At 44.1% G+C, this 19,059-nt stretch overlaps 1 protein-coding gene across 2 annotated transcripts in view; it reads right to left on the bottom strand.

Annotated features, from left to right (window-relative positions):
- Window positions 1–19,059, bottom strand: part of map3k7 (mitogen-activated protein kinase kinase kinase 7) — a 174,304-nt gene that overhangs the window by 8,731 nt on the left and 146,514 nt on the right. For both annotated transcript variants that reach the window (XM_038799586.1, XM_038799585.1), the window contains 2 exons: window positions 10,476–10,537; window positions 4,994–5,109 (listed from right to left, as the gene is read on the bottom strand). In XM_038799586.1, coding sequence (XP_038655514.1) covers window positions 4,994–5,109; window positions 10,476–10,537 — 178 coding nt within the window. The remainder of the gene's footprint in view (window positions 1–4,993; window positions 5,110–10,475; window positions 10,538–19,059) is intronic.

Genomic DNA, 19,059 nt, shown 5'->3' with positions numbered 1-19,059 from the left:
TGGCTAGGGGTTCACGGAGTGGTTTTGGCTGCTCTCCAGGGTGCTGATGGTTGTGTCCAGACAAACAGAACGAGCTCAGAGTACTTCAGGCTGCATCAGGGGATCAGGCAGGGGTGCCCACTCTCCCCGTTGTTTTATGCTTTGACAAAGGCACTGGAGGGGTTGGAAAGGGATTAAGTTGGGGCGGGTGGTGGCTTAATACAAGAGTTGGTGTATGTGGACGATCTTTTGTGATATATTGCAGACCCAGTGAGCAGCTTTGAAAGGATCAAGGAGATCTTGTGGGAATTTGGGCGTTTTTTTTGGGGTACAAATTGAACATGGGGAAGAGTGAGGTGTTCCAGAGTAATGCTCGAGGGCAGGAGAGGGGGTTAGGGGAGTTGCTGTTCCCAGCAGTGTGGATGGGTTTTGGTATCTGATGAACTTGGCACGACTGGTGGAGGGAATGAAGGCAGATATCAAGAGTTGGGACGTGTTGCTGTTGGCACTGTCTGGGCGCGTGCTGACAGTTAAAATGAAGGTGCTGCCCAGGTTCTTGTTTGTGTCCCAGAACCGCCTCATCTTTGTCCCAAAGTTCTTTTTTTAGGAAGGTAAATGGGATAATTTCAGGATTTGTTTTGGCGGGGAACACCCTGAGTATGAGGAGGGTGTTTTTGGAGAGGGAGCCAGAGGCGGCTGGAATTGCTGAGTTTGATGAATTATTATTGGGAGGCGAAAAGGGCAGCACGGTGGTGCAGTGGTTAGCACTGCTACCTCACGGCACAGAGGTCCCAGGTTCGATCCCTGCTCTGGGTCACTATCCGTGTGGAGTTTGCACATTCTCCCCGTGTTTGCTTGGGTTTTGCCCCCACAACCCAAAGATGTGCAGGGTTGGTGGATTGGCCACACTAAATTGCCCCCAAAAATTGTAAAAAAATGAACAGGATACTCCAAGTAAAGAAAATAAATTAAAATTATTGTGTGGCTAACATCGCAATGGGTAGTGGAAGTGGGGTAGGTCTGCGGGCGGATGGAGGCTGTGTCACCTAGGGAGATGAGCTTGAGTGCACTGTTGTTGGCGCCCTTTCCGTTTTCGCTGGTCAGGGAGTCTGTGAGCTCAGTGGTGGTTTCCGTGATGTGGGTGTGGAGCCAGTGAAGGTAACATTTTGGGTTAGAGGGCATGTTGTTGTGGACGTTGATATGTGACAATCATGGGTTTGTGCCGGTGGGGCTGGATGTGAGGTTCTTGGGGTGCAGTAGGTGGGGTTAAAGTACATTAGGAATTTATTTATAGATGGCAAGTTTGCAGGTCTGGAGGAGTTGGAGGAAACATACAAGCTGCCCAAAGGGAATGGTTTCTGATACCTGCAGGTGAGGGATTTTGTGAGGAGAGAGATGCCGTCCTCCCAGGGGCCTCCGATGTTGCAGCACAAGCTGTTGTCGGGGGATGATATTGGGGATGGGAGAGTGTTGGACATCTGCAAAGAGTTGATGGAGTGGAGGGCGCTCTGGTCGAGGAGATCAAGCATAAATGGGAGGAGGAATTGGGAGATAGGTGCAGGCAGGGAAGTGGAAAGAGGCCCTGCAGAGGGTGAATGCGGCCTAGTCATGTGTGAGGTTTTTAAAAAATAAATTTAAAGTACCCAATCATATATTTTTCCAATTAAGCGGCAATTTAGTGTGGCCAATCCACCTAACCTGCACATCTTTGGGTTGTGGTGGTGAAACCCATGCAGACAGAGGGAGAATGTGCGAACTCCACACCCAGGGCCGGGATTCGAGCCGGGTCCTCAGTGCTAACCACTGCATCACATGCCGCCCCATGTATGAGTTTAAGCCTCATCCAGTTTAAGGCAGTGCATATGGCCCACATGATGGTTGCGAGGATGAGCCGGTTCTCTGCAGGCGTGGAGGATGGGTATAAGGGGTGTGCAAGGGGGCCCGCGAATTACACCAATATGTTCTGGGCGTGTCCGAGGTCGAGGGGGTTCTGGCGGGGGTTCTTGGAGGTGATGTCTGTGATTCTGGGTGTGGGGGTGGCCCTGAATCCAGAGGTGGCAATATTCGGCGTGTCAGTAGATCTGGGAGAACAGGTAGGTAGAGAGGCCAGGGCAGCATGGTGGCACAGTGGTCAGCACTGCCGCCTCATAGCTCCACCTTCATTTCTGGCCTCGGTAACTGTGTGTGCGGAGTTTGCATGTTCTTCCAGTGTCTCGTGGATTTCCTCCGTGTGCTCCGGTTTCCTCACACAGTCCAAAGATGTGCAGGTTAGGTGGACTGCCCATGCTAAATTGTCTCTTAGTGTCCAAAAGGTGAGGTTACGGGGATAGGGTGGAAGCATGGGATTAAGTAAGGTGCTCTTCCAAGGGCCGATGCAGACTCGATGGGCCAAATGGCCTCGTTCTGCATTTTAAATTCTATCATTCTGTTGGCCTTTGGCTCCCCGATAGCCTGGAGACGGATTTTGTTGTGCTGGCGGGACTAGGAGCCGATGAAGGCGGGGGGTATGGGTGCAGAATGCCTGCATTTGGGGAGAAGGTCAAGTTCGCCTCCCAAAGGGCGGAGGAGGGCTCACCCCGAGGTGGAAACCATTCATTGATTTCTGCAAGGGGAATTGAGGTGCTGGTGGGGGAGATATGGGGGGGGGGGGGGGGGGGAAATTAGGAATATGGGGTGTGTTGCAGTGTTAGTATCGGGGTATGTTGGGGGGGGGGGGGGCTGTGCTTTCTGTTCCTGTTATTTGTGGAGTTATGAGATTTTCAAGGGAATGTGGCAACTAGGGGCTTTTCACTGTAACTTCATTGAAGCCTACTCGTGACAATAAGCGATTTTCATTTAATTTCATTTCAAGATGCCTTTTACTAAAAAAGAGGCAAACGGAATGTTGACCTTCATTGCAAGGAAGATGGAGTATAAAATTGGGGCAGTCTTGCCACAACTGCACAGACATTGGTGAAACCACACCGAGAGTAATGTGCACAGTTTTGGCTAGCATATGTACGGAGGGATATAAAAGCAATGAAGGCAGTTCAGATAAGATTCACTAGGCTGATTGCTGAGCGAAGGGGTTGTTTTACGAGGAAAGGTTGAGCAGGTTGGACCTCTCATCATTGGAATTTAGAAGAATAAGAGCTGATCTTATTCAAACACAAGATTCTGAGGGGGCTTGGCAGAGGTAGAAGCTGAGACTATGTTTTCCCTTGTGGAGCAAATTTAGAACCAGTGGCCACATTTTAAAATTAGGGGGTCTTCCATTTAAGACGGAGATGAGGAGCAATTTTGTCTCTCAGTGGCCTGTTCATGTTTGGATTCCTCTCGCCCCAAGGAGGATGGGTCATTAAATACACTCAAAGGATGAAACAGAAAGATTTTTAATCAACAACTGGAGTTGAGGACAGGCTGGAGAGTGGAGTTAAGGTCACATCACATCAGCCATGATCTTAGTGATTGACTGAAGTGGCCTACTCCTGCTCCTATTTCTTACGCTGTAATTCTATTTAACTGCCTTCATACACTTCCCTGCAAAATTCAAAAGTTTTAATCTTAAGACTGCCAATTCGCTCATTCTGCACAGCTGATGTGTGATCTCACTGACTGTCTAATGGTTCAGGATTACAACTAAGGGAGGCGGTGAGGGGGCCGAGAGGCGGCGAGGGGGCCGGGAGGCGCTGAATCCCCCACTATCAATATCCTGGGGGTTAGCATTGACCAGAAGTCGAAATGAACGGGCCATAGCTGCAACACCAAGTCGAAGGGAATTCTGCAGCCATTAACTCACCTCCTGACTCCTCAAAGCCTGTCCACCATCTACAAGAGACAAGTCAGGAGTGTAATGGAATACTCTCTCCTTGCCTGACACCTTCAATAGTGCAGCACTTGTTAGTACTGTAAGTGTCAGTCTGGATTAGTTTGTGAAGTCCCTGGAATGGGACAGGAATCCACAATCATTTGATTCAGGCGAGAGTGCCAAGCAAGGTAAACACTATCATTCCTTTGCCATCACTAGGACAATAGCTCAGACCATTGTGAAAGCACTATCAGCACAAGTGCTGTCGAGGCTATAGGGGAATGTAATGATGATTTCACATGTAATTGCTACTTTTGTCCTCAGTTAGGAGTCACATGGGGCTCTTCCTAGTTCTTCCACCTGTCAGGGGTTGTGGCCAAGCGGAATTGTCGTTGGACTAGTAATCCAGACACACGGTGCAGCTCCGGGGACCCAGGATCGAATCCCACCACGGCAATTGGTCAATAAAAATCTTGAATTACACATCTAATGATGACCACAAAACCATTGTAGATTGTTGTGAAAACCCATCTGGTTCACGGATGAAATTTAGGGGGGAAATCGGCCATCCTTACCTGATCTGGCCTACCTGTGACTCCAGATCCACAGCAATGGGTTACTCTTAACTGCCACTCACTTCAAGGGCAATAAATGCTGGCCACAAAAGAATACATTTTAAAAAGTGCAATTTGTAGATGATACACACTGCAGTCAGAGTTCGCCAAAAGTAAAGGATATGAATGGCAAGAATGGTAACAAGGATGTCAATCAGAAAAACCTGCGGTCTTGGATGGTGTCCAGCTTTTTCAGTGCTGTTATGGCTGCACTCACGTGAATTGGTGCAGTCATCATTGAACTTCGGAGACTGGTGAAACCATGAGGAATCAAGAGTTGAGCCATGGATCACACAGTATTCAGCCTCAGCCCTGCTCTTGCAGTTAGTGTTATAAGTAGCCCACCATCACCCACCTTAATGCAATAATGAATGGCAATAAATACAGCCTTAATACCCACGTACCAAGAACAAATAAATAATTAAAAATCACAGCAGCGTTGAATTTTTAAACAAGTAATTCACCCATTCTCACTCCACAAATGGAAAAGTTCTGTAATAATACTGTATTACTAGTTCCAGCTTTCAAGAACAAAAAACTTGCAAACTGAGTATTTCTTTCATTTATTCAAACCTTTGGCACAACAAAGCAAAGATAAATAACTCTCACTTACTTCCTCTGTAGTAGCAATGCTATTTCAGTTTGAACTTTCAGGTATTCCTGAGCCATTTTGCAATGCTGCTCAAATACAGACATGGATTCTTTGGAGTTTGGACATGGAGCTAAGGGCTGTAAGAAATGAAAACAGACTGTAAAATCTAATGTTTTTAAACATGCCTCTACAAACTAATCTAAAGTGGTACATGGGAAGGGTTGAATAACCACAGTTGGGAAAGTAAATAGGCAGATTCATCTGAGCTGTCAGGAAACTTGACTGGGCATTCAAAAATACATTCAGAATATTGTTACATTCAGCATATGCAAGAACATAAGATACAGTAGCTGTGCACAATTTGGCTGTTTGAGACTGTTCTGCCATTTAATAAGATTAAGGAAATTTTAACTCAATTCCACCTTTCTGCATCATTCCAATTTTCATAGGACCCAAAAGTCTGTTAACCTCTGTACTGAATATACTAAATACACAGAAACATAGAAAATAGAAGCAGGAGGCCATTCGGCCCTGCTCCGCCATCCATTATGATCATGGCTGATCAGCAAGTTCAACACCCTGATCCCACCTTCTCCCCCCGCCCATATCCCTTGATCCCTTTAGCACCAAGAGCTATATCTAATTCCTTCTTGAAATTATACAGTATTTTGGCCTCAACTACTTCCTGTTGTAGCGAATTCCACAGATTCACCACTCTCTGGGTGAAGAAATTTCTCCTCACCTCAGTCCTAAAAGGTTTACCCCTTATCCTCAAACTATGACCCCTAGTTCTGGACTTCCTCACCATCGGGGACATTCTTTCTGAATCTACCCTGTCTAACCCTGTTAGAATTTTATAAGTTTCTATGAGGTTCCCGCTCACTCTTCAACAACTCTCCAATCAACATAATCCGAACCAATTTAGTCGCTCCTCATATGACAGTCCCGCCATCCCAGGAATCAGCCTGGCAAACCTATGTTGCACTCCCTCCATAGTAAGAACATCCTTCCTCCGTTAAGGACACCAAAACTGCACAGAATACTTAAGATGTGGCCTCACCAATGCCTTATACAATTGCAGTAAAACATCGCTATTCCTATACTCAAATCTTCTCGGCATGAAGGCCAACCAACATGCCTTCTTTACTACCTGCTGACTTTCAGCGACTGATGCATGAGGACACCAAGGTCTCACTGAATATCCACCTCTCTCAATTTGCATCCATTCAAATAATAATCTGCCTTCCTACTTTTGCTACCAAAGTGGATAACCTCACATTTATCCACGTTATACTGCATCTGCCATGCATATGCCCACTCACTCAGCCTGTCCAAATCCCACTGAAGCATCTCTGCATCCTCACACAGCTCATCCTTCCACCCAACTTTGTATCATTTGCAAATTTGGAGATAATACATTTGGTTCCCTCGTCCAAATCATTAATTTATAATATGAACAGTTGGGGTCATAGCACAGATCCCTATGGTGCCCCACTAGTCATTGCCTGCCAATCAGAAAAAGACCCATTTGTTCCAGCTTTTTGCTTCCTGTTTGCTGACCAGTTTTAAGACCATAAGACCACAAGACATAGGAGCAGAATTAGGCCATTTGGCCCATTGCGTCTGCTCCGCCATTCAATTATGGCTGATATGTTTCTCATCCCCATTCACCTGCCTTCTCCCCATAACCCCTGATCCCCTTAATAACCAAGAACCTATCCATCTCTGTCTCAAAGACACTCAGTGATTTGGCCTCCACAGCCTTCTGCGGCAATAAGTTCCACAGATTCACCACCCTCTGGTTGAAGAAATTCCCCCTCATCTCAGTTTTAAAGGATCGTTCCTTCAGTCTGTGTCTGTGGCCTCGGGTTTAAGTTTTTCCTACAAGTGGAAACATCCTCGCCACATCCACTCCATCTAGGCCTCTCAATATCCTGTAAATTTCAATATGATCACCCCATATCCTACAAACTCCAATGAGTACAGACCCAGAGTCCTCAACCACTCTTCATGACGAGCTCTTCATTCCAGGGATACTCTTGTGAACCTCCTCTGGACCCTTTGCAAGGCCAGCACATCCTTCCTCAGATACGGGGCACAAAACTGTTCACAATACTCCAAATGGGGTCTGACCAGAGCCTTATACAGCCTCAGAAGTACATCCCTGGTCTTACATTCTAGCCCGGGCGACATGAATGCTACCATTGCAATAGCCTTCCTCACTGTCGACTGAACCTGCACATTAACCTTAAGAGAATGTTGAACTAGGACTCCTAAGTTCCTCTGTGCTTCTGATTTCCTAAGCCTTTTCCCATTTAGAAAACAGTCTATGCCTTCACTCTTCCTACCAAAGTGCATAACCTCACTCTTTTCCACATATACAATCTACCACTTCTTTACCCACTCTCCCAGCCTGTCCACCTTTTTCTGCAGCGTCCTGCTTCCTCAATACTACCTGTCCTTTTGCATATCTTTGCATCATCTGCAAACTTAGAAACAGTGCCCTCAGATCTCATCCTTAATATTAGACTCTAAAATCTTACCAATGACAAAAGTCAGGCTAACTGGCCTATAATTTCCTGTCTTCTGCTTCCCTCCCTTCTTAAGCAGGGGTTTCTATCCATCTCAAGACACTATCCATAATCCCATGTGCTTTAACTTTACACAGTAATCTGCTTTGTGAGACCTTGTCGAAAGCCTTCTGTAATTATAAATAAATCACATCCACCGGTACTCCCTGGTCAACTCTACTAGGTAGATCTTCAAAGAATTCTAGTAGATTTGTCAAGCATGATTTTCCTTTTGTAAATCCATGCTAACTTTGTCTGATTACACCATTGCTTTCCAAATGCTGTGTTATGAAATTGTTGATAATAAACTTTAGCATCTTCCTTATTACAGACGTTAGGCTCACTGGTCTATAGTTCCTTGTTTTCTCTCTACCTTCCTTTTTGAATAGCTGGGTTATATTCACTACCCTCCAATCTGTAGCAACCATTCCAGAGTACAATTTTGTTTGGAAAATGACCACCAATGGATCTACTATTTCTAGGGCCACTTCCTTAAGTATTCTGGGATGAAGATTATCAGGACCTGGAGATTTGCCCACCTTCAATCCCATTAATTTCCCCAAAACCATTTCTTTATTAATACTCATTTCCTTCAGTTCCCCACTAAAACTTGTGTTTCTCAAAACTTTGTGTTCTTTTGTGAAGACAGAAACAAAGTGTGAATTTAGTTCCTCAGCCATTTCTTTGCTCCCTGTTATGAATTCCCCCGTTTCTGACTAGAAGGGGCCTACATTTGTTTTTGTCAATCTTTTTCTCTTTACATGCCTATAGAAACTTTTAGTCAGTTTTTATGTTCCCCGCTAGTTTTCTTTCAAATTGTATTTTCCCCATCTTAATCAATACCTTGGTCTGCCTTTGCTGAATTTTAAACTGCTCCTAAACCTCAGGTTTGTTGCCTTTTCTTGCTAATTTGTAAGACTCTTCTTTGAATCTAATACTATCTCTAATGACTGAGCGTCCACAGTTCTCCGGGGTAGAAAATTACATAGCTTCACAACCCTCTAACCGAAGAAATGTTTCCCTCACCTCAGCCCAGAATGGCCAACCCCTTATCCGGAGACTGACCGTGTTCTAGATTCCCCAGCCAGAAGACATTCTCCGAGTGTCTACCCTGTCAAGACCCTTAAAAATTAGAGGTAGTGTTAAATCTGGGTAACTGAAACTGGTAATGGCTGAAAACTGGACATTTTTTTAAGCTGCCATGCATGAATTTAAACTATCAGTTGAGTAAAATAACTTACTGGTTTATTTGGCTCGGTGCTATGTTGACATGGTGGTATGCCAACTAGTTATCGGCTTGCACACCTGTCTTTTCCAGGAAGCGACCGTTGGTCCTAGCTGACCTGGCTCGGTCAGATCTGCTCGACCGGAGGTGAACAGCCTAACCCAAGATCCAAAATCTGGTACAGTTGTCGGTTTTGAAACTGTACCTGTTTCAATTAGATAGCCTCTTGTGCTTCTAAATTCCAGTTAACATAGGCCTAGTCCACAGGAGAATCTCCTCAACCCAGGAGCCTGTGTAGTAAATCTTCATTGCACTCCTTCTGGGACTTATATCCTTCCTTAAGAAAGGAGGCCAAAATGCACCCAGTAGCCCATGTCAACACTGCCTCTATTTTTTGCAGCGAGCAGCCTGCAAGTACAAGGTGCCCTTTGTGTTATTGCACAGCTGTGTACATGCGGTAACTTTAAGAGACCATGTGCTCGGACTGCAGGGAAATTCTGAGTTGTTGCTTTGCCATGCAACTTGGAGAGAACATTGCTCTAGTTGTGGCTTCAATACCCTGTATAATTGTAAGACAACTTTACTCTTATCCTACATTGTCTATGCAGTAAAAGGTAACGTATAATTTGCCTTTGTAATTATTGTTGAACCCGCATGCAACTTCCCGCAATTCACGTCGGAGATCCCAGGTGCCTCTGAAGGCAAACATTTCCCAGTCTCTCAGCATTTAAAAAATGTTCTACTTTTTTTATTTTTCCTATCAAAGCAGATAACTTAGTACTTTGGCACATGTCAGTCATCGGTCATGTTCACTTACCCAATCTGTGTTCCTCTGCAGACTCTTCACATTCTCCTCAATGCTTACTTCCCCACCTAACATCATATCTGCAACAAGCTGGATAACATCATACTTAGCCCATTTTTCATTTATGGTATTAAATACGTTGTAAATGGCTGAGACCCAAGTACTGATGCTTGTCAGTCAGATATGATGTTAGAATGGAAAGAAGCGTAGCAATAATTTGCCAAATGATTACTTGCATCAGTGCACAGGCGTGGGTGTGGAAAATATGCCAACTAATACAATACTACATGAGTCACAGTCAGGAACATTTTGTAGACTGCAGAAACTTGCTCAAACCTCATCTCTTAACAAAACCATAAACAAAACTCTCACCAGCTTTAGGAAAGTTGATACAGTCACCATTCTGCACCCAAGTAGCACATACACTGACCTGAAATACAAACTCTGTTTCACTCTTCACAAATGCTGCCTGACCTGTTGAGTATCGAACATTTTTGGTTTTCATTGCTAAGAGAATAACTTAAGAAGGTTTGCATTTATACAGTGCCACTCCTGACCACAGAACATATCACAGCACATTGCAGCCAATGAAGAACTTTTGGAACTGTAGTCACAGTTATAGTGTAGGACCAAGTGCTAAGGGAAATTCTCCCTTCTTCACATGTCAGAATTCAAAGCGGCCAGAAACTACTTTAGGAATATAAAGGTTTAAATTTAGAACTGCATATGTAAAAATATAATTAATCTTGGGTGTATCCACTGGATTAATTAGTAGAAATTAGGCCCTTAAAAAAAAATAAGATAAGCACAAAGCCACTTGCGCAATGAGCATTGCAATGAATAGAGACTCCATATTCAAGTGATCAATCAAACTTGTTTTGGGCAAAGCTTAAAAATTCTTACCTGTAACTGGTGATCCAGAGTAAGATATGCCATTGGGATGGAATTATCAGAACCATTTGTATCTGTGAAATAAATAGCGAAGCATTAATTCAAATAATTACATGGTATATTTTCTCATGTTTATTTATGGACACTGAGTTCAAATCTTGTCAAAGTCCAGCTGGCAGAGGGCAGCTGCTTGCTTAGGCTGGTGAGGATCATCACATATAAAACAAGTTCAACTGATCAGCTGTTTGCTCAAGTGGATTTCTGCTATCTATAGCTCCATGCACACTACCCAACCAAGAGAGGACTTTTCATATGTTCTCGCTTCATTATCTAAGCTTTGCCTTAATATTACTTTTTTAAGCCTCAGACAGTATATATATTTTGGTGAAATAGTATGATGGCTTAATCACAACACTGTTAAAAGCTGCTGGAGCATTGCTTTTTGTCACTGTTGCTCCTCTGGGTGAGGTTCTGATCATAGCTGGACAATGATGAACAATAGCAAATCCAGTTGAGGGAATGGGGAGACACGCTAAAGAAAAGGATATTAACCTTCATTAAACATAAATTAACAACTGGCCTTAAAGCAGGCCTAGTCCTAGTACAGCTTGTGATAGCGTAGACTAAAAAGAGAAAACAACTTAAATATTTTAGGTAAGAACTGCTATTGTTTGCTAGTGATACCAAATCATGTTTAATAATCATCAGAATTTATGCTTTTATCAATAGATACCTCACCCATGCCAGGTTTCTTTCAGTAATATTTGTTATACTCCAAAACTGCCTATACCACTTCTAATCAAGGCATGAGAAAAGTACATGTAAGATATAATTCCTTTTTGTCTGTAAATTATTGGACCCAGAACACTGGAATTAACCATTTAATGGTGAAGTGGTTACAGATAAACAATTTGGTATCACCTACAAATAACAGTCATCTTCAAAATGTGCCTTGCAACCAAGACATAAAAATAAACATTGGTCAAAGATGTTACTGAGCAGTTGGGCGAATATTATTCTAACACAGTGCACTAGAACTATTCTATACACACAGTTTGCACCTGTGATCCAGTGGGCTGATATTACTAAACACTGCGAGCTCAGCTCAGTGAAATACTCTTGTTGGACTGTGTGTGGGCTACATGGGTGTAGAGAGCAGTGGCAGTTGGGAACCACAGTATCAGATGTTGGCATCTAGCTGCCCTTAAAGCTGCAATATTTTATTTGTGAAAGGAAATTAGTGGTGAGTGGGAGGAAATGCATACAAACAACGACTGAAACAGTTATGTGTGGAACAGTAGAAGAATAGGCTCAAAATTTCATTCTTTTAGCTGTAACAACAAGCATTTATTATAGCACCTTTAACATAGGAAAAACATTGCAAACTGTGACATAAATGTGTTAACATACCTACTTTTCAGTATTCCTATTGCACATCATAAATGCTACTCTTTTCTGTTTTCATCATGAGTTACAAATTAAAAGATGATCATGGATAGCAAATAACAGACAGGTGAACATATAATTTACAAGACTTAATAACTTTATCTCAAGTCACCACAATGACTTGAGTTTTAAAATAGAGTGTTGCCTGTTGACCATCACTGCCAGTGCACAGGCAATGATGGTTCATTCCATCAACTTTTGTTGCTGTCAGTTGATTTGTCTTGTGAAAAGAACCTTTGACCTAAATATATGTGGTTAGTTCAACCAACTGACTGCTAAACCTCTTGATGTATTCCACCCTCCCACACCCAGTACAGTTAAAAGCCATCATATTTAATTGCTTTCATTACTAAGGATACTAAGGATAAATTACTAAGGATATCAGATTGACTCAATTGCACATATTTAACTAAAAGAAAATCTTACAAATTTCCAGAGGATAAATCAAAAAATACCCAAGAAGCATTTAAATGGTAAATAAAAATAAAAGTACTGATTTCAGATACAGAAGTCTAGCTTTGGCTAAACCGTCATTTTGAGAGCCACTTTGGAGCTTTGAAAGGAATGAGTGGATGAATCCACTTATTTTCCTGTTCTGATATCAGCACAATAGATGCAGAACCGCCATAAAATATTGACGAGCTTCTAATTGCAAGTGTATTATGCTCAAACCAGCTGCACTCATCTTTCTGCACCTTTTTTAAACCTTGGTTCAAAAGCTAATTAGATCAAAGGAGTTCCACCCACAAAACTGGCTGAGCCTCTCATCAGTCAGCATGGCAAGTCTCTGCTGACTAGACCCATTTGGGATAGTCATCACATTCCACTGGCACCCACTGTTCCATTAATCTATCGTTACTGACCTGCAGCTACTGAAACCAGATGTTAATTGAAGACTAACACTTGCCTATTGCCCATATTGACGTACAGTTACTTTAAGTTACTTTAAACAGCTTAAATTAGATCAAATTTCAGTCAATTGATTTGACTTGCTGCTATGATCGGGGTGACCAAAAGTTAATTTTTTAACACCAACTGGCCTGTTCCTTCAGCCGCAACAATAATTTGAACAAATCTTTTGTCTAACTAATTTACTTCAGAAATCTCGAGGCCACTTTGGTTATGTCCCAATCAACAACAACTTGCATTTATATATATATTGCTTTTGACACAGTAAAACATCTCAAGGCACTTTACCGAAGTGTTAGCAAACAAAGGGCGCGATTCTTCGGTACTGAGTGGGAACTGCCGAGAAACTCCCAGCACTCAGCAGGCAACACTATTCAACGCTAGACTTGCTGAGATTGTCCAGCATTTTCCCTTTCGTTTCAGATTCCACCACCCGCAGTAATTTGCTACTATTCAACATTAATTGGTCCACCTAACAAGGCCCCATGGGCTTCTTGCCACAAATGAAGGCTCGCCAGCTGATTGGCCAACCCCCTGCTAACAAGGTCGAGCAGCACTTAAACAGCACTTGCACAGCCAGCCCCACTCAGCTCGCAGCCATGGCACCGAGCCGAACAGGCCCAAGATTCGGGGATGCAGAGCTGGGGTGGATGCGGTGGAGGCAAGGAGGAAAGTCCCGTTCCTCTAAGAGTCCCAGAGGGTGAGTTACAGTGCAGCCAGTGCTGCCTGGACGAGGTGGCAGCGACCATGAGCTCGGGTTGTGTGACCAGGAATATTGGTCTCCAGTGTCATAAGTAGGTCAAAGACCTACACCAGGCAGCACGGGTGAGTTGACAGCAATATGCGAGCATCCATCCACCCTTCTGTCACAAACGCACCCCCCCCTCCCCCCCAACCACTGTGAACCACACATGTGGCTAATGATACCCTCTCCGTGTCTCCAGACCATCCCGGATGCCCCCTTCCCCTGCCTCCCATGAGACCACCTCAGTGGAGAGCTCTGAGGAAGACACAATCGATGCGTCACAGCTGTCATTCCCACACTCCATAATAATAACCTTTATTATTGACACAGGTAGGCTTACATTAACACTGCAATGAAGTTACTGAGAAAAGCCCCGAGTCGCCACATTCCGGTACCTCTTCGGGCACACAGAGGGAGAATTCAGAATGCCCAATTCACCTAACAAGCATGTCACACCTTAATGGGAAACTTAGTGGTCAGGCTTCTGGTGCACAATCTGGTGACACACAACTGAAATGAAATGAAAATCTCTTATTGTCACAAGTAAGCTTCAAATTAAGTTACTGTGAAAAGCCCCTAGTCGCCACATTCCGGCGCCTGTTCGGGGAGGCTGGACTGGGAATTCAATCGTGCTGCTGGCCTGCCTTGGTCTGCTTTAAAAGCCAGCTCTTTAGCCCTGTGCTAAACCAGCCCACATTGCCAGTGCGCATCAGGTGTAAGCAGGGGAAACCTCCTCGGTGAGACAGCAGACAGAGGTCTGCTGGATCCCAGCCTAATGCTGAGTCCATGTAGAGGGTTACCCGGAGCTGATGGGGGCAATAGGTTCGGTCAGGACATTCAGAGGGAGATGTCAGCAACGCTCCAGCAGGCCCAGGAGATGTCACTGGCAATGCGTGGCACCGAGGCCAACACTGCTAGCGTGGCGACTGCAGTGGAGAGCCTGGTGCACAATGACGGCACCGTTAGTGAAGGTGCCCAAGGTGTCATGCAGTCGGCCAAGGCCATGGTTGAGGGTCTCGGCAGAATGTCTGACTTGCTAGGGAGTGGGACCCAGTACCAAGCTGACCTTGATGAGGAGCTGCGGGACATGTCCCGCTCTCAGATGGGAATGGCAGAGGCGTTGCGGAGCTTGCCCCAGTCGCAGATGAGCATTGCCGAGGCGCTAGAGAGCATGACCCAGTCACTGAGGGGCATTGCCGCAGATGTAGACACTTTGGTGCAGACATCAGGTAGTAGTAGCCAGGCTCATGGCACCGTGGCTGGCTCTGCTGCACAGAAGGGCGGGAAAAAGACTGGCAGGGCTATATTCATAGGGGATTCAATTGTAAGGGGAGTAGACAGGCGTTTCTGTGGTCGAAAACGAGACTCCCGAATGGTATGTTGCCTCCCGGGTGCTCGGGTCAGGGATGTCTCCGATCGGCTGCAGGACATACTAAAGCGGGAGGGTGAACAGCCAGTTGTCGTGGTGCATATAGGCACCAACGATATAGGTAAAAAAAAGGAATTTAGGGAGTTAGGAGATAAGTTAAAAAGTAGGACCTCAAAGGTAGTAATCTCAGGATTGCTACCAGTGCCACGGGACAGTCAGAGTAGAAACTCAAGAATAGGCAGAATGGGGCAGCACGGTGGCACAGTGGTTAGCATTGCTGCCTACGGCGCTGAGGACCCGGGTTCGAATCCCGGCCCTGGCTCACTGTCTGTGTGGAGTTTGCACATTCTCCCCGTGTCTGCGTGGGTTTCGCCCTCACAACCCAAAGATGTGCAGGTTAGGTGAATTGGCCATGCTAAATTGCCCCTTAATTGGAAAAAATAATTGGGTACTCTAAATTTAAAAACAAATAGTCAGAATGAATACGTGGCTTGAGAGATGGTGCAGGAGGGAGGGGTTCAGATTTTTGGGACATTGGAACCGGTTCTGGGGGTGGTGGGACCATTACAAACCGGATGATCTACACCTGGGCAGGACTGGAACCAATGTCCTGGGGGTGCTTTTGCTAACACTGTTGGGGAGGTTTTAAAGTAATGTGGCAGGGGGATGGGAACCAGATTAGGAAGTTAGAGGTCAGTAAAGAAGCAGCAACTAACGCCAGTAAGGTACGAGATAATAAACTCAATGTGACTAGGGGGAAGAGTAGACAGGGAAGAGTTGATGAACGCAAAGGGACAGGTGGTCTGAGGTGCATTTGTTTTAATGCGAGAAGTGTAGCAGGTAAGGCAGATGAATTTAGGGCTTGGATCAGTACCTGGGAATATGATGTTATTGGTATTACTGAGACTTGGTTGAGGGAAGGGCAGGACTGGCAACTGAATATCCCAGGGTATAGATGCTTCAGGAGGGATAGAGAGGGAGGTAGAAGGGGTGGAGGAGTTGCATTACTCGTCAGAGATGATATCACAGCTGTGATTAAGGAGGGCACAATGGAGGATTCGAGCACTGAGGCAATATGAGTGGAGCTAAGAAATAGGAAGGGTGCAGTAACATTGTTGGGACGTTACTACAGGCCTCCCAAAAGCGAGCATGAAGTAGAGGTACAAATATGCAGACAGATTATAGAAAAAGGTCGGAGCAATAGGGTGGTTGTGATGGGAGATTTTAACTTCCCCAACATTGAATGGGATTCGTGTAGTGTTGGAGGTGTAGATGGAGCAGAGTTTGTAAGGAGCATCCAGGAGAGTTTTTTTAAAGCAGTATGTAAATAGTCCAACTCGGGAGGGGGCCATACTGGACCTGGTATTGGGGAATGATCCCGGCCAGGTGGTTGATGTTTCAGTCGGTGATTACTTTGGGAATAGCGATCACAATTCCGTAAGTTTTAGAATACTCATGGACAAGGACAAAAGTGGTCCGAAAGGAAGAGTGCTAAATTGGGGAAAGGCAGAGTATAACAAAATTCGGCAGGAGCTAGGGAATGTGGATTGGGAGCAGCTGTTTAAGGGTAAATCCACATTTGAAATGTGGGAGTCTTTTAAGGAAATGTTGATTAGAGTGCAGGACAGACATGTCCCTGTGAAAACGAGAGATAGAAATGGCAAGATTAGGGAACCATGGATGATGGGTGAAATTGTGAGACTAGCTAAGATGAAAAAGGAAGCATTCATAAGATCGAGGCAACTCAAAACTGATGAAGCTTTGGAGGAATATCGGGAAAGTAGGACGAATCTCAAACGCGCAATAAAGAGGGCTAAAAGGGGTCATGAAATATCTTTGGCTAACAGGGTTAAGGAAAATCCCAAAGCCTTTTATTCGTATGTAAGGAGCAAGAGGGTAACTAGAGAAAGGATTGGCCCACTCAAAGACAAAAGAGGGAATTTATGTGTGGACTCAGAGGAAATGGGTGAGATTCTTAATGAGTACTTTGCATCGGTATTCACAAAGGAGAGGGACAAGACGGATGTTGAGGCTAGGGATGGATGTTTAAATACTGTAAGTCAAGTTGTCATACGGAAGGGGGAAATTTTGGATATTCTGAAAGACATTAAGGTGGCCCAGGACCGGATGGGATCTATCCCAGGTTACTGAGGGAAGCGAGGGTCGAAATAGCTAGGGCCTTAACAGAAATCTTTACAGCATCCTTGAGCATGGGTGAGGTCCCGGAGGACTGGTGTGAAGTATCTTAAGGATTTGATCCAGTTTTATTTAATTTACGGTTGCCGGTTGTTGGTGAGATATAGCTGAAACTCAGTAGAAATTCAAGTTAAAAACTTGTCAGGTGCAAATAAGAATTGTTTTATTCAAAGTTCATTGGTTACAACTTGGAAATGATTTAAAAGGTAGTTTGTAGACAATTTGATTTTCTTCAAAAATTCACAGGAATTATCCTCTGAGACAATAGCCTGAACACAACTTTAAAAGTCAAAGGCTGAAGTTAAAGTATGAAAATGAAATAGGAATACAGAACTCTTTCTAATTCTCTTCCTTTACTCTCTCTCTCTTTGTCTTTCTGACTTGTCTGTCTTCTTGCCTTTCTGACTTGTCTGTCTCTCGTCTCTTCACCTCACTAAAAATGGTGGTCAAATCATCCATGGATATACTATTTGATATCTGTCTTAAGCGATCTGATCACACCTCACTATAATCCTCATTGGTTTAAGCTATATTCAAAACACATTTGATTTGATAAAAAGCCGTCCATCATGACAATGTAACGCCACTTCTAATTGTTGCTTATTGGTATGTTTCTCATGGGATATTGTGCTTTATCAAAACCAGCAAAAACTGGTCTAATGCTGACCTACCTATTGCCACCATGGAGACCTCATGTTATCTCATCATACTATGCGAGGCATAATTCAGAACATACAACTCAAACTGTCTTTTATAAGATTGTTTCACTGAGAATGTTGGAATCAAATATATACATATATATATTATATTTGAGTCGATGTTTTAACTGTCCATTTATTAAAAACAAGGCAATATAGTTCAAGATATTTTTTTTAGCTTGTATAATTTATGGGATATGATTCAACCTAATCTCGAGCTGCGTGAGAACCGTACAATACTTCATCCTTATCCCTCGTTGCTATGGATTCCGCCCTTGCCCTTGGAAAAATTTGATGTTTTTATCAGTGGTTCTGTGTTTTGCAAACTCATGACTGAGTTTGGAAATTGTATGGTTCTTTCATTTTAAAACTGGGAATTGATATTTCTGTCTTAAACAGTCTTCTTACCTATATTAAGTGTATTTAAAATACCTGACTTCTACAGTCGCCCTCTACAACTGGAGAATTGCTAATGTTGTCCCTTTGTTTAAGAAAGGAAGCAGGGAAAATCCAGGGACTTATAGACCGGTGAGGTTGACGTCAGTGGTAGGCAAACTATTGGAGAAGATACTGAGGGATAGGATCTATTCACATATGGAAGTAAATAGACTTATCGGTGATAGGCAGCATGGTTTTATGCAGGGAAGGTCATGCCTTACAAACCTAATAGAATTCTTTGAGGACGTGACAGTTAATTGATGAGGGAAGGGCTGTAGATATCATATACATAGACTTTAGTAAGGCGTTTGATAAGGTTTCCCATGGCAGGTTGATGGAAAAAGTGAAGTTGTATGGGGTTCAGGGTATACTAGCTAGATGGATAAAGAACTGGCTGGGTAACAGGAGACAGAGAGTAGTGGTGGAAGGGAGTGTCTCAAAATGGAGAAGGGTGACTAGTGGTGTTCCACAGGGATCCGTGCTGGGACCACTGTTGTTTGTGATCTACATAAATTGGCACCAGCATGACCACTTGCTGGGGAGGCAGTGAATCACGGGAGGTCTTTGGATATGGGGTCGCCTCCGTTAATTGTATGGAAATTGGGCTCAAGTGGTGATATTTAGTTTCTCGCTTTAGCGAGATCCCGATTTCACCGACCTGGGAGCGGGCCGGTTGCATCGCAAACTGGAGCCTGGCGCGGTTCTTGTTTTCGGCCTCTCCTGCTATTCTCCGGCCTCATTTCACTCAAGGAAGAGCGCATTGAGGCTAGAGAGTCGTGCCCAAAGTTTTAAATG

The sequence above is a fragment of the Scyliorhinus canicula genome, chromosome 6, assembly GCF_902713615.1.
Source record: "Scyliorhinus canicula chromosome 6, sScyCan1.1, whole genome shotgun sequence".
Lineage (NCBI taxonomy): Eukaryota > Metazoa > Chordata > Chondrichthyes > Carcharhiniformes > Scyliorhinidae > Scyliorhinus > Scyliorhinus canicula.
The sequence above is the reverse complement of the archived record's forward strand: the minus strand, read 5'-3'. Positions and strand labels throughout refer to the sequence as shown.